At 32.6% G+C, this 17,368-nt stretch overlaps 1 protein-coding gene across 3 annotated transcripts in view; it reads right to left on the bottom strand.

The window, feature by feature from the left end:
* The window catches only part of LOC118194573 (guanine nucleotide exchange factor DBS-like), a 381,336-nt gene that overhangs the window by 222,787 nt on the left and 141,181 nt on the right, over positions 1-17,368 (bottom strand). For all 3 annotated transcript variants that reach the window (XM_085813601.1, XM_085813600.1, XM_085813602.1), the window contains exon 2: positions 8,418-11,320. In XM_085813601.1, coding sequence (XP_085669727.1) covers positions 8,418-8,718 — 301 coding nt within the window. In that variant the 5' untranslated portion in view covers positions 8,719-11,320. The remainder of the gene's footprint in view (positions 1-8,417; positions 11,321-17,368) is intronic.

Here is a 17,368-nt window from a genome sequence, read left to right as displayed (position 1 = left end):
TTTACTAAAAGCATAAAAACCTTAACCGGAAGATAAGAACAATATAATTCAATCATTTTTAAAGCAAAAAATGCACAATTTACAAACATATAAGAATAAAGAATCTGAGATCACTGAGCCGGGTAACAGAGTAGATATATATATACATATATTTATATACTTTTGGTGCGGCCGATTGCAACCAAAATACAAGGTGCACATCTACACGTTATCGCAGTCCTATATACAAAATTTTAACGTTCTGAGGCTACTCGTTTTTGTGTTATGTGAGATACGTACATACGTACGCACAGACGTCACGAAAAATTATCTTCAGAATTCATTTTAAATTAGTTTTACAATTTTTTGGGGGAGGAAAAGTGTCCTTTATCCTGTCCTTATGTACAATTGTCAATGAAAAAACATCGTTCAATTGCATTCGATAGCGGTGAAAATGGATCTTTGCGTTGAAATACGATGCTTGAAACTTTTCGCGATTACAATACTTCCTTTTTACTTCGTACAAGGAAGTAAAAAACCATACACCAATGGAGAAAACTTTGTTTTACCTGTTACTATTAAATATGGCAATGAAATTCATAAAATTAATTTGTCAAATGACACCGTCGCCAACAGAATTTCTGAAATTAATGAAGATTAGTTCGAACAGTTTACTATAAGATTTAAAGGAAGCGCAAATTTAAAATTTAGTTGGACGAAACAACTGATACTTCGGAAATAGCTCAATTGTCGGTTGTTGTCGGTAGCGTCGAATATAGCTCAGTTGAATACCTGATAGATACATTTGTAGAAAATATTTGATGTGGACACCACATGAGTGTCTTTTGCCGCCTAACTATACACATTTTTTGCATTATACACATTAAATTATATACATTTTTTGCTGTACTTTATTTAGCTTATTTCTGTAAATTTCAATAGAGATATATTTCTCATTCAATGAATTCAGTTCGCGGCAAGACAAAATGCATAAAAACAGAAAATATCTTCATTAAAAATTATAAGATACAGAAAAACCTGAAACACTAAATACAGTTTAAAACAGTTAAAAATAAGTGTTTTCTAAGCCAAATAAGAAATTTCGCCAGCGGACACAAAACTGAAAATAAAAAATATGGCCCCATTGGGGGAGGAGAAAGATATTGAAGTTGGTGCACCAACTGGCTGGTGCGGCCGATTGAAACCAAAAAGGCAGGTGTTCCACACGATATTATAGCAGCCCAATATACAAAATTTCAACTTTCTCCGGTTACTCGTTTTTGAGTTATGCGACATATATACGTACACTGCTCAAAAAAAAAAAAAAAAAAAAAAAAAAAAAAAAAAAGGACAGTCCTATATCTCCCGATCTACTGGGCCGATTGACAAAATTCAAATTGCGTTCTTCATGTCTCGAAAGCGCGACTTAGGATATATATTAGATTTATATATAGCACTATTCTAACATAGGTATTTTGACACAAAATCGGACTTTTTCTGAAATAACATACCAATTTTTTTACATATTTCGATTCTACGACTCAAATTACGCCTAAATATGAAATTTTGTAAAATTTGGAGAGAAATTTACGGAGAAATTCACAAATTTATGTTGGCACTTTTTTGTCAGTTTGCGCCAAGAATACTTCACTTGGCGAACTTCTTAATATATGGCAACCTAGTTTCCTTTCCCGTGAGAGGAAAAAAAGTCACCATCGTTCCTTTTTTCCAAATAATATTCTTTATATTATATTTTTAATTATAACTTATTATTTTAAGTAATTTTTTCTTTTTCGAATTTCATTTTAATTGTTTAAGTTGCACTTTTTTTTTTTCGAATAACTGTTTTAAAAATTTCTATTTACCTATTCGAACTGCGTAAATAAAGGTGCAGCGTTTATTTTTTTTCAAATAGTTTTCTTTATATATATTTTTCGTCATAGTTATTATTTTAGGTAATTTTTAAATTTTTATACTTTTATTTTAATTGTTTGTGTTGCATTGTCTCTTCGGATAATTGTTTTAAAATTTTCTATTTATTCCTTCGAACTGAGCATTTTAAATATATTTATTAATATCAATTTTCCAGAATTTGATTTTATTTATTTGAACTGCGTTTCTTTCGGAAGAATACTTTGTAACCCAGACTACGATGAGTTTGAAAACTGCATACTATATTAAAAGAGAAAATACAGTAAAGCACAGTTTTATACGCCTTTTAATATTCCGTTCAGAAAAGATATATATAAATAAGAGAGATGTATAACCGACATTTTAACTTAGGATGACTTGCATACAGTGCTTTAAACAGTTTTATCATTGTGCCCATTGCTTTACACAATTTTATCCTACATTTGGTTTCTTAAAATGTTATTCATATTTTAGTCAAATATTTTATTTTTGAAATCGCAAGAATCAAATATCACAACATTGAAAAGTTTTAAATTAAAAAAAAAAATACAAATACTAAATTTTACGAAAAAATTTATTTTTCTTCTCTTTTTCTTTAAACATTCTGAAAGTATATTAAAAAGTATCCAACTTTTCGAAACATTTTGGTATTTCTGACAATCATTTTAAATAAAGTTATCGCCTTCCATTTCATTAAGGCCCACAAACGGCCGAGCGGTAAAGACGCTGATCACTGGTAGTTCGGTCCGAGGTTCGAATCCCGCGAACGGGCTGGTCGCATGGGTGTTTCCGTGGTTTTCCCGATGTGTAACGTGTATACGAGCCAGTTTCCCTTAGAAAGTCCTCCACGAAGGTATCCCTTCCTTTAGGCAGATAGCCCTCGTGTGCTTTGCCATAATTAAATAATCCAATCCAATCCTTAATTAAATATAATTGATTTGTAACTTCTACTAGAACTGACATTAAGAATTGAAGTGCAAATAAATAATATCGTGTGCAATCTTGATTAATATAAAATTAAAAATATTTGCATTCAGACAGAAAGTTTTTTGAAATATTTGCAATTACTTTATAAGAAGGATTTATTAATAACCGTTATAATTACTTATTATATTACTGATGATTAGGAATCAGTTCTTGACAATTACATTCTAAATTAGAATTTTAAGAATTATTAGAATTTTAAATTAGAATAATGAAAATACGCTACGCACAAAAATACATTTTAGGTTAAAAAATGAGTTGATTTTTTATGTTTTAAAACTTCTTGAATTCATTTAATAAACATCGTATCCTCGTTGTTAATTGAATTCAGAATGATGGGTGTCGTTTATATAATTATTCTTACTTGTCCACGGAAATCCAGTGATTAAGTAGCTGCAGATCATTTCTACATAACCATTGAACTTCCATTAATTCAGTCTCTAGAGGGTTGTATATTTATATCATAATTTGACTTTTATAAAAATGATTATTCTAAATCTTTTGTTTCTATAAAAATATACTGTGCTTTAAAAATATGGATGATAGTACCAGCCGCTCTTTCAGCCACTTCAAAAGCATCAGTTTGTTTAAAAATAAATTGTGCAGTTAATGTCATAAAATTCAAATAAACATCAAACGAAAATTCTTAGTTTTAGACAATTCGATTTAAACGAAGTAAAGTAGCAGACGATAAAACGCCGAAGGTAAAAATTTACTCTTACAAAAATTTAAGGGAAAAAATGTCATATAATTAATTCTTCGTAAAATTTTACTTGAAATTTAAGGTTAAAAATAGCTGTGGCAATACAGCGTAACAAAAATCCATAGACCACATTTGGCGTTATTATCGCTCAAAAAAAAGATGCCAAATTTCAAAACGCGAAAATATGTAAATTTGTGTATATCTTAGAAAATTTTGAATAAAAAAGTCTAATTTTTTGCAGATATGCTTAAAAATATACCTACTTTAAGATGACGGTAAAACTTTTATAGGTTATAATTCAAAATTTTTTTCGAAAAATTTATAAAAATTATTTAAAAATAGAAATTTAAAAAATAAAACACAAAAAATGGGTAAATTTTATTTGGAATGAACCTAATTTTCGAAATGTGAGATAAAAAATCAAAAACGTTTAATAAAAAAAGAGACATAAATAAATATTTGCCAAATTCAATTAACATTGAGGAGCTAAAATTTTGAGAGTTAATATTTCAAAAACTACTCGTACGATTTTTACAAAACTTGGTATTCTGGCATAATTTGAGACGTAGAATCGAAATATGGAAAAAAAATTTTATGTTATTTCAGAAAAAGTCCGATTTTGTGTCAAAATACCTATGTTAGAATAGTGCTATATATAAATCTAATATATATCCGAAGTCGCGCTTTCGAGACAGGAAGAACGCAATTTGAATTTCGTGAATCGCCCCAGTAGAACGGGAGATATAGCACTGTCTCTTTTTTTTTTTTTTTTTTTTTTTTTTTGAGCAGTGTACATACGTACGTTCTTTAGAATGTACGTGCATACACAGTTCACAAAAAAAAAAAAAAAAAAAAAAAAAAAAAAAAAAAAAAAAATCTTTTGAATGCATTTTAAATTTATTTTACAATTCGTTTTAGAAAAAAAAAATCTTTATGCTGTCCGTACATACAGATGTCGCACAAAAATATCTTTTAAACGGATTCGAGAGTGGTCAAAATGAATATTTTCACTGAAATATAATACCGGAAATTTTTCGTGAGTTTACAATGCTTCCTTTACTTCACAAGGAAATAAAAAGTTCGGAAAAGAATTGTTATTTTGTTGTCCTTAGAAAGAACCTGCAAGAGTCAGAAATCTATAAACTTTACAAATATTTTAAACTACAAGGTTTAAAATAGAAAAATTCCTGTAGAGAACGCACATAGGTTGCAAAAGCGATGACGGGTGAAATTATCGTCTTTTAAATCATTGCCAATGCCGCTTGCTTTTAATGAATATGTAACCGTTTGCTCACTGTTTAACCCACCTAGAGGTACTTGCAGCAAAACATTAGCAACGGAATTGAACGATGTGATTTAAGGTGCTGTCAAAATTAGCCTTTTATTGTCAAATCTCTCTAAAGACATGGAATTCGAACGCAAACATTTTTATTACATGCAGAATAAAGAATGTCAACTGGGATTTATTTATTATTATTACCAAAAGTTTAAGATTATTATTATTACCAAAAGACAAAATTATTACATTTTTAACCAAGCTAAAATCTGATCTTGCTGTTTCTTTCTCAAAATGTTTAATGGCTCTCAAAGCTTGGATACTTTCGAAAAACTAAAGGATCTCTTTAAGTCAAAATTAACAATATATTTATTTCAAATGATAAAATTGGAGATTTTATTAAAAAAGAACAATACTTGGAAAAATAGGGTAAAAAAAAAAAAAAGGATTCATTCGAAATGTTTCTGACTGTCGACAATTTTATAACTGAAAATAACTATAATAATAATAGTAGTAATAATTGCAAACTTTTAATTGAAAAAATTATTAAAGATCACTTAAAAAAAACCCCAGAAACACAGTTTTATATATACTTTATATCGAATTTTGATTTCAAAAAGAAAGTAAACATTTTTTGTATCTCCCTACTCTGATGAACCGCCTCTTCGTTTTAGCAACCCTTGTCTAAAAACTTGCTTTTAGAAAATGGAAAATTGCTTTCGCAATAATCCTGATCGTCAAATTATCACTAGCGCAGAATCACTAATGGCCTTCATCATTAGCGACTTGAAAGCGTTCCGATTGCAAGGATTCAGAATAACAATATGCATGTTGTTTGGTATTCGAATTTGCTTTTAGATGATAATTGTGCAGCTTTATTTTCGGACAGTTCCTGATGCTACCTATCTGGAATTACACAAAAAGAAGCTGGAACGAAGGTTGTTAAGGGGCTGAGATGAAAAGCTTAAAAAGGAGTCCCACTTTACCCCTATGTATAACTAACTACGTAAACCTCTGATTTTGCTTCTGTAAAAACATTGCGTATACTTTTATATGGAAGCAAAAGTAACCAGTTTATTTCTATTTTTTTTAAATTACTACTGTTTTTATTGCTTCTAAATTACTACAAGAGCTTTTGTACTGCTTTTTACTGTTCATTCATGGATTTTGCTTCTGTAAACAAATTTTGTATATGTATTTATGAAAGAAAAAACCAGTTTATTTCTATTTTTTTCCTAAATTACTATTATTTTTATTGTTCATTCATTGATTTTGGTTCTGCAAAAAAATTCTGGACATGTTTTTATAAAACAAAAATAACCAATTTATTTCTATTTTATTCTAAATTATTTATTTCTACTTTTTTCCTAAATTACTATTATTTTACAAAATTACTATTATTTCTATTGTTCATCCTATAGAAATTGTGTATATGTTTTTTACATATACACAATTCTATTCTATAGGAAGCAAACATAAAGTCTTTCTATTTTGGTTTTTCTAAATTAAAAATTTAATCATATAAATCTAATTCAGCAGAGCATCTAAGGACACTCTAAAACCTGAGCATCTAAGAACACTCTAAAACCTTGGACCCCTATGCGGTTGTATTCCCTGCACACTTTTATTTACGCCACTGAGAAGAAGTCCATGAATTTTGTCGTAGCGACAGGCATTAGCCTGCATCTCTCATTGGCGTTGGTCTTAGACACCTTATAGGTGGCAGTACGATTCTGTCCAGCCGCCGTGTGTGTTATGAAGTGCCCCCATACCACAACGATACTAAACATCCAAGCGTTCTTCGAGATTCCAATCTGGACCCAGCAGCCAGCAACGCAACTACTATACCTATCAAGGTCGCTCGAGGTTGAAAATATTTTCGAACTCTTAGTGCTTCCAGAGATTCTTTAAAATAAGTATCTCGGAAATTTCGAATCATTTTATCATATGCAAAGAAACATTCCGCGTAACATCGGAGCTTTTTGATAACCCGCAGAATAAACACAAACTTTCTGAATCGGGAATGAAACGACGAATGACATATTTTTCTTTACACGACTGTATTAAATCTTGCCGTATTATATTGATTTAAATTGATAAGTCGATTTAGTTTAATAATTTAATTTAATTTAATAAATATTTTATATAAAATATTTTTGTGTACAATTTTATACAAATACACCGTTACACATGACATATTAATTAAAGAGAGTAAGGTGCTGGACAAGATTCCAAAGTATTTCCCTTTTCCATTTAGATTTCATAAAACTGTGAATTTCCTGCTTGTAGGTGGGATTTCTCTGAACTAGATGATTAAAATTTAAAGAAATTTTGACGAATAATGTAAATATTGTACCCGCATAACTTTAAAATAGATAATATAACTTTTGTTATATCAAAAGTTTAGCCCCAGTTCTCTTTGATTCTGATATAATTTACCAACTATGTGTAATTTCTTTATATCTCATACTTGTAAATAACTATGTATATATTAGAAGCAAACTTTATTAAATATACAAAAGGTAAACAGAATTATTTAACTAAATTAATTTAATACGTGTATAATATGGAAAGGTAAAATACAGTCATGTAAAAGAAAAATATGTCTTGACGGCAAAATGTCCCGACGGCGAAACGGTCCGATGGCGAAACGCCCACGGGGAAATGGCGACGGCAAAAAGTCCTACACTCTTCTGAGTCAACTATCGCATCATTTACTTGACTTCGTACTGAGCTCAATAGGTCTGCTATGAGACAGGGAAGATAGAGAAGTCTCTTAATACAAGACAAGAATTCTTGATATTTCTTAACATTATACATATACATCTTAACATTATACATAAGAATTATTTCGATATGTGTATTAATTCTGGAGTGATATAGTTTCACACTACAAGCATTCTTCCTCAGTGGTGCTACATCAAGTAAATGGAAAGATTTAAGATGTCCCAAATAAAAGCATATCCAAATCGAATCAAAAAAGCGTTCTTGCTTGATTTGTCGTGATACAGTCATCGGCCCTTTGTTCTTTAGAGTTGTACTGCATGTGCTACAATGTAGTGTGTTATATGTATTATAGTAAGAAAAACAAAGTTATAACTGATATTTGATTTGGGAATAGTTTTATTTGGAAACAACCCGTAGATTAATGGTCTTCAGGAAACTTGTTTTTTAAAGCGTTCGAGTGACTCAGAATGCAAATCATTCTATATATGTGTTTGCCAAACTTCTAACTGCATCATTTCTTTGCAAATTAATTCATTCTAATATTCACTTAAACCGCCAAAGCTCTTTCCTAATATGTATCTAAGCGACAGATGGATTAAAGAAACCATTGCTAGATAGGATAGGAACCACTGCTGGAGGAATTAGACTTAACAAGGCAACAAATGTAACAAAATTAATTTAAATTAGGTGGATTTTTTTTTCATGTTAACATTACACTAAAAGGCGCAAGAGGCAATTTCTGTTTGGGTGATAAAATGTCTTTGTTACATACGTATAAAAATATACAAATCCTTACCACACATATATAAATCCTTAGAAATCATTCAAGTTACTTACCACTGCTTTCACTAATATCTGCCTCTTCATCGTAGGACAAGCCAGTTTCGGAGAACAACGAATTAGTCTCTTCCACTGAAGTTCTCCTGGATGACGAAGAATAAGTGGAGAGAAAAGAATAACGTTTACTCTTCATGTCTTGGGATGGACTAAGCTGTCCAGCGCTGAAAGTGTGCCTCAAAGTGGCACTATAATTCTCCAAGCTGAAACTGCTTACAAAAACGGCACTGTTCCTCTTGAAGTTTTGAATGAAAGTGTCAATTTGGTCTTCGATTTGGCTGTGGGAATTTCTAAGAGGCATGTTGAAGTTTTGGCTTAAAGGATTGTCGAAAGTACTCGTGGTCCGTTAAATACTGGTATGTACCTTCTAGCTTAGACTTACTAAATCTTTCTCATTCTACATTATACTGTACTGAAAGCTCGAAGTCTATGTTCTCATACAGTAGTACACTGGAATATATTGTATAGTTTGAATAGCATTTAGCAGATAATGATGCACTGCTTCAATCTGAAACATATTTGTATATCTACACACAACACAAACACACAACTACGTTTCACATATTACAAGAGGAAAATTTCATTTCACGTTTTTCAAATATAGTTCTCCGCAACAACTTTGCAGCAACTGTTAAGTACGTTGCAGCAACTGGTAAGCAACTGGTTCTCTGCAGCAACTGGTAAGCAACTAATTGCAGCAACTGATTCTCTGCAACAACTGGTAAGAGAGTTGCTGCAGCAATACTTTGTGATTTTGTTCGGTTAACGTTTAGCATTCGCTAAAGAAAGCAGTTGAAGATAAACTTTTTCCAGTGATAGATGGATGCTACAGACATTCTCTCACTTATATAAAGTTCATGGTTTTTAACTTTGTTGTTCGAAGTAATAGAAGCTGAATTGCTGAAGCAAATCTATAGAAATACTAGCAAACTGCATGAGGTGACATTCGTATCTACATTTTGAAAGTTGGAAAGGAATGAGAACATTCGTATCTACATTTTGAAAGTTGTAGGTTATGTATGAGAATTTTTAATCCATTAATATAATGACGCATAAATTTTTAAACAGCGTCACTCCGAACAAGATTTTTTTTTTTTTTTTTTTTTTTTTTTTTTACAATCTTATTAATATTGAATGGAACTTTTTTTGCCTCCCAAATCAGGTACACAAGAAAACAACATTAACAAGAAACATAATATAACAGTTAGCATTAAACAAGTCATAAATTCGACAGAATATTCTCTGTTGCCAGATTTCTAAGCAACTGATATTTTTATATTTATTTTGTGAACTAACATTGTGAAAGAATATTTTTTCTCTTATATTTATTATTATCCATCATTTTTCTCTTAATATATAAAACTAATTAATTACATGGTCATAAAAATTTGATATTCAATTGCACAGATACCCGAATTGTTAATCGCAAAAGCAATTATTTGTATATTTTCTGACTACTGTTCCTGACTACTGCTAAATTACTACCAGGAATAACAAATCCAAAATGGAAATTTTCTTTTTTAAACTATTCATAAGTCTCAAAAATTTCTTTCTTAAGGGCAAGTGTCATTTACACAGTAACAGCTGTGAAAGTTGATTAAAGAAAAAAGTAAAATTCTATTTGATTCATTGAATAACTTAATCAATTAAATCTGCCAAAGTATAGAAAGTTAGAAAATCTCAGTGCCTTAAAATTTTCTGTGGTTAAAAATTTCATTTCATATTCACAAAATTATTACAGTTTAAAGTACTAGGCATTATTTTTCTTACATTTCAATGATTGTTCAAGATTAAATAAAAGGCTTTAAATACTAACATTCATAGATTAAAATATTAGCATTCAAAAATTTTACTATTTGAACCAATTGCAATTTGTCCGTTTATACTATATTACAAAAGTATTAATAATATATTGCGATATACTTTATTATATTGTTTACGACCTGTCCGTAACAGATTTTATCTGAGATCCTTCTGTCGTAATAATGCAGTTTTCTCCAGTTTTTTTAAATTTGTATGCCAGAATTACAAAACAGTGTTAGAGGGAGTTATTTTTTTATCAGTTTTCTATGGAAAGGATATTAAAGGGTAATTTAATTTTCCAAGTTAATTTAAAGGATAATGAAATAAAAATGTGTTTAGATTAATTATTATTGTGTAATAATTACGAAATTTATAATTTTATCAGGGTGTTATATTTAAAAGTTTTTTTTTTTTTTTTTTTTTTTTTTTTTAAAGGATCATGTTTATTTCTATATTTATGCTAATTTTAAACTGAAAAATTTCCTGCTTACATTACATGTCATTTCCCCCCCATCGAGGCTCTGGATCTACTGTATGTTCTTAAAATTTCCAGTTAACTCCACATCACATTATTTTCATTGAGGTAAAGTAAAAAGTACAAAAATTTCAGCTGAGTCCTCTTAGAGTTTTTAAGAATTACTCATTCATTATTAATAACAACAAAACAGCGGTAGATTAAATTATGAAATTGAGAAAAACAATGCCCAGTGGAGCACTCCATTATTGCTTGAAATTTTCGAACAGGTGATGAATGAAAATAGGCATTCTAATTTATGACTTCTTTCCTTCGCCGGGTTAACTATTAATACTCTCAGCTAATATTTATCTACGTGACTGCTTTCTGAAAGAATAAAATTATCTAAGCTGGCAGAATGATACATGAGCCGCCTTCAAAAAACTGCGTTGCCATGGCGAAATCTGTATTCTTGACTCGTAACTCAAAAGTAGGTAAAGAGGGGAAACACTCTTGGCTTCTTTCAGAAAAAAACTTTGTTTATATGCATAAAGCAAATCCAGCTTGCAGGTTTCTTCTACCTCTGAAGTATTTCCAAATTCCATTTTGTACTTTATAGGAAAAGAGAAAAATTTGAGAATGATTTCTGAAAAAGAAAGACAAAAATTAATACGCTACCTTAACTAATACATTTAATAGAATATAAATTTCTAGCAAAGCTAGAAAATTATATTTAAAGCATTACTTACATAGATTACATAATCCATTATCTTTTATTTTTCTGTTCCGTTCGCATTAAAAGCATTAAAGACCCCAAAAAGGTGATCACCTGCACATCATTCTGTCATACAGATTGACAAATATTGCAGTATAAATACTGTAAGGTATTTTTCTCCCTCCTTTCTGTGCAGTGTAACTGGAAGCACTTTCGATGCATATTCAGGAGGTTCGGAGTTCGAATCCCGGGTAAAACACTGCACATTTTTCTCGTTCCTGACATCGATAAACCTAATAACTCTACAGTGGCGCCCGAATTAAAAAAATGGCGGATGATACTCCGTCACCACTAGGATGTGGCGATTGAGTTCACTCATGCCCAGTTCCTCTTTAAAAGGGAGAGTATATAAGATATTTTCTCCCTCCTTTCCGTATGCCTTCGTAGTGTAACTGGAAGCACGCTCGAAGGGTATTCGGGAGGTCCGAAGTTCGAATTTCGAAAAGGGAATAACACATTTTTCACGTTCCTGACATCGATAAAACTAATGACTTTACAATACAATATATGCTATGTAAAAAAACTGAATAATGGAGTTAAATATACAGATACAACATACATAACAAAAGATAACTATGTGGTGTTATGAAATCATGGAGTATTATACATGTTACTACAGCCAATTTCACCTAATCAGAAAAAGCCCACGAATTTTATCTTGGCAACGAATGTATGACTGAGTCTGTTGTTGACATTGTAGAGACATTAGGATTTTTTTTGAAGGCCGGAGAGATGAAAAATTAGCAATCGCCTTCGCGGGAATCGAACGACGGACTTCTGGAATACCGACCCAGCGTGCAGAACCACTACACCACGAAGGCGGCAGAAATACCTTATATCACTCCCCCCTTTTAAAGGGTGACTGGGGTTTTTAGGGGACTCAATCGCCAAATCCTGGGTGTGGAGAGTCATCATCCACAACCCTTTTAGTTCGGGCGCCACTATACGGACATTAGGTATTTTTGGAAGCAGGCAAGATGAAAAATAGCAAACGCTTTAGCCGGGAATCGAACCACGGACCTCTGGAATACCGGCCCAGTGTGCATAACCACTACACCACGAAGACACGCCAAGAGGGTGGGAGAAATACCTTAAATACTCCCCTTTTTAAAGCGCGACTGGGGTTTTAGGGGACCCAAATGCCAAATTCTGGGTGAAGAGATTCATCACCCACCCTTTTAGTTCGAGCACCACTGTAGAGACATTAGGAATTTTTGGAAACCAGAGAGATAAAAAATTAGCAACTGCCTTCTCCGGGAATCGAACCACGGACCTCTGGAATTCGGGCCCAGCGTGCAGAACTACTAAACCACCAAAACACGCTAGGAAGGCGGGAGAAATACCTTATAACATGAGCCTTGAAAACCATATAGATGACAAAATAGTTTTGCTCAATTTCTTCCTAATATTAAAAAAAAGCCCCCAGAGAGGCAAATTTCCTAACTGCACACTGCTATCGCAACCGTGGGAGGGGCTTTAAACATTGGACCAATGGGTTGGCAATTGTTGTCTCTAAGAGTCAACTGTTAAATTCTGTGATTTGCTCAGAATTTTGCCGCCGACATTTATTCGGCGAAAAAAAAAATTATTTAATTTTATTTGTGATGTAATAAAAATTAAAAGTGATGTAGAGGAAGATTTGAGTACTTTGCAAATCTTCAGACTGTGAATTATTTTTGTTTGCTTTTCTCGAAACTAAATTTACCAGAATTCTTATTATCATACAAATTCCGTTCTGCAATTAAAGTATAAATAAAGTAGCATAATGAAGCTACTTTAATTATACTTCATTATGCCTTAATTACAGTAGCAGTAGTATAATGAAGTTAATTAAAGTAATAGCATTAGAAAGAAATTTGATACCTGCTAATGGGCGCTTTCTATACTCAATTATTTTTTTATATAAATAATATGGCATAAAAGCATTTGGGTTGAAATTGAACATTGCACTGAAACTGAAATGATTAATCTCTGTTAAAACTATGAAACCAGAAAATACTCAAAGACTTAAGAAACAAGCTCCCCCCCCCAAAAAAAAATCTGAAAGGTTTCAGATTTTAAATTACGTCCAAAGGGCAGTTTTTTTAACGTTTTGTGTGTTACCTTTATCTATTAAATATCATGTTCTTTATCTAAATTTTATGGTTATACTTAAACCATAAAATTCAGTTCAGTAGCAATGTCGCAAAATAATTTTAAAATGAGCCTATCTTTAGAATTTCCGATGCACAGTTCCGCGCACGCTAGAGATAAAAAGGTTTCTTCTTCTTCTTTTTTTCCGTAGATTGTTGCCATTACCCGCTTTCATATCGTTGAGTTTGTTACTCAAAAATTTAAGTTTTACGAAATATGAAACCGATAATAAAACAAATTCTAAATTTCAAACTCGGGCTTCACATGCCCATATTCGTAGTAGGATTACGTCATTCAAAATTCGATGGCTCTATGTACCGTTGTTTTATCACAATGCGAGAAATATGCCTACATTGATGCAGATTTTTCATTATTTAATTTCTTCAAATATAATGCAGGACTCTAACATTTGGTGGCAACAGTTTGAAAAGCGAAACGGACATTTATAACGATTCAACGCAAAATCCCAAAACGAAAACAATAGTCCTTCAGGGACACAGTCCCTTTGGACTAATAAGAGGCACGGTTACTTGAGAGTTTATTAAACATAACGCTTATAATTGAAGACCATTTACTTAATATATTTAGCGTCTCGTGAGGTAATTTTGTATCTGATGCCCATTGGTCTATTTTAGAAATCACTCCCATAGTTGCGATACGAATATGCACCAGGAATGTCGCCTCCGGGGTCTACCACCAAGCCCCTCTAGAAAGAGTTTTGGCTTGTCGTTTTTGAGTGCACTCCATGCCGCACAAATGCCTGAACTGGATGAGACTTTTTTGCGTATCATGGTATGCCTCCTACGTCCATCCGAAATAGCAACGAACTTAGAAAGTCAATTTGATTTTATCTTATAATACGTTGTACTTAAGGGTTATCAGGACATCATCCACTTCAAGTAACTGAATAGATCAGAGTCAGACATAATAATGCAATATAAAAATTTCTTTAATGTTCATAGCATTTATTTGATTAAATGGTCTTGGTGTTTTTTGGATTATAACAATTTATAACAATAACAAGAGTTTGGTGCTCTTTGGTAGCATTAACTGGTATCCAAACTCCTAGTAGACTTGGAGCGAATTATTTCTCGTCTGAAGATAAAGACTTAAGAAAGTTACAAAATAACCTTTTTAACCTTTTTATTGAATCAGAACTTTGAACATAAACTGCACTTCCCATATTTACAGTTCAACCATAATTTGTGGCGATGTAACTTAAAATAATAGTCAAATTCAAATTTAAAACTAAGTCTAGTAATTAAAACCTATACAATTTATTTAACGCGAAGTTGGCTCAAACTTAGCAAAGGCGTAACAATTTAAATGTCGTCAATCATAACGCAAAGCCGAAGACTGCAGTCTTATCTGAGCTGCCAAAACCTAATAACGTGACTTCTAGAGGCAGAAACACGCTCTGTCTTACAACCCAAATTCCTCAGTTTAAATGCTCTGAAACTAAATTTGCATTCTAGTAGAAAAACGCAAAAGAGAAGATCTAAATCATTATAACTGGTTAGAATAACATAATAATCCTTTATTATTGGGTGTTGCATATATTAATTTCTATACCCATTAGATGATTCCGTTCCAACTGAGTCTTCCTCATAATCATGTTTAATTATATTTAATTATTTTTAATTTAGAATAGTATGATGAAATTAATGTTTTACTATATTTTATGCAATTATTAAGGAAAAAGAAAAAAGTTAATTTAACTTACAGGGCAGTTTTTTTTTTTTTTTTTCCTGCTTGTAGGGTTTATATTTATTTTAACTAACATTTATTTTAAGTTTAAACTATCTTTCCTGTCAAGCCTTACTTTCCCCTGGAATTGCCAATGCCAAAGTATGTAAATTTTAGTAGAAGGCGCAAAGTATTCAAATCTTTAGCAGAAGTAATTTTGAGTTAAATAGAAGGGAAACGAGTTCGTGAGTGTGCTTTCTTGCTTCACGAGCGTGAAGGTGGCTAGGTAGAAATTGAAGAACCGCGCGTTTCGGTCTGTGTGCTTGCCTCGGCAGATAGTTGAATTTTTCTACTTAATATTCAGAAGTTTGCTGAAATATCAGCGTTATCTTAGAACGCGGTTAGGTTAGTTACGTTTAGAGAGCCTCGTAGGTAGTAACTTGTTATTATTCATTCTTAGTTTCTTATTTTTATTTTACCGTCGGTTCGGCGTAGTTTGTGAGCGTCAAGTGCACACATGTGTAACTTCTAAAGTAGAATAAAAAGGGAGTTAAACGCTTCTTAAGAGTTTTGTGCACTTTCCAGTTCATAGCAGTCACTATTATTGTTGCGTGTAGGTTGGGGCCGCGCAACACCACATGGGCGCCCGAACACTTGTCGAACTGAAATGGCCGAAAACTGGATGGAAGCTTCTGGACAAGTCCAACAACAAGAAATGGGAAGCCAATTGGAAGGATTTGGATACCTGGTCCAGACGATGAGAGCATCAATCAAGCCAAACGTCAATTTCGACGGAAAAAATTCGGTGGCGATATTTCTAGGCCTCGAAAATCATTTCCAGCTCTACCCTGTGCCTCAAAGACAAAAAGTTGCCATTGCCCCATCTGAGCTAAGAGGACAGGCCTCGCTATGATGGAAGAATATAGGTAAATTTTTATTAGGGGAATTCGGAGGCCAAACATATACCTTTGAAAATTTCAAAAAATCATTATTAAAAGCCTTCCCCATAGTGAAAGACCGAGTAAAGCTAGAAGCCGAACTATATAGTTTTTATCAACGGAATATAGAAGAGTTGACGGACTTTATTCTGCGAAAAATTAAGCTGACGGATATGCTGTATGGGAAGAAATCCGACGCAGAGATTATTGAAATAATATTACCAAGCTCGCTACCTGCTGTTCAAGATTACTTCGAAATTAGAAACCCAAGCACATTGCAGGAACTCTTCGAATTGGCGGTCAAGTTCCAAAATCGCAGAATAGCGGAAAAAGCTAGAGGGGCATCGTATTCTCAAGGTCTCCGTAGGCAATCTTCAAAGGAGCAGACCAGAAACGCAAATCGCTCTTATGGGGGAAAGAGCTATCAAGCTAACTCATCGAACCTCGAAGGTCAAGGCCCAAAAAGGAAATTTGAAAACAACCGTCCGCGTACCCAGAAGGCAGAAGTTGAAAGGAAAGCTTTAAACGAGTAGAGGGGCCTGTAAAAGCGAGGGTCCAGATCCCAGAAGTTTCGAAAAAACCCTCAAGAAGATACTTAAATACGGTTGTCATAAAAAACTCACAATTACCAATTATACAAGTCCTGGTTGGCGATGTACCAGTAGAAGCCTTCATCGATACAGGGGCAGAAGGTAACTTTATGAGTGATACATTTTTCAAGAAGAATTTTTATAGGTTACGATTATTTAAAAACAAAAACACAGAAATTATAGCGGCGCAAGGAAAAACCTGTCAATGCATCGGGAAATTATCATTAAACATACAGGTAAAAAATGAAAGCTTCAAAGTATTAATTTTTGTAGTAAAACATTTGCAAAATCCACTTATTTTAGGTATCGAGTTTTTAAGGGCCACGAGGGCCAAATTGAATTTTCAAGACAGTTCTATTGTGCTGGAGATGGACGCAGGGTGGTGGAACCAGTGGAACAACCGCAAGTTGACCTTAGCCATTTGAATGACCATGAAAGTCAAGCCATCCAGCAAGTGGTGAGTACTTTTTCAAACTTGTTTTCAGACCCGCCTGGTAGCTGTCAAATAGTTACGCATCAGATACAGTTAACTGCCGAAAAACCCTGTAGAACTAAACCTTATCGCTATGAAA

Source organism: Stegodyphus dumicola, chromosome 3 (assembly GCF_044657685.1).
Source record: "Stegodyphus dumicola isolate Sdum_Otavi_A_Nest chromosome 3, ASM4465768v1".
Taxonomy (NCBI): Eukaryota; Metazoa; Arthropoda; class Arachnida; order Araneae; family Eresidae; genus Stegodyphus; species Stegodyphus dumicola.
This window is presented reverse-complemented; position numbering and strand designations above follow the sequence as displayed.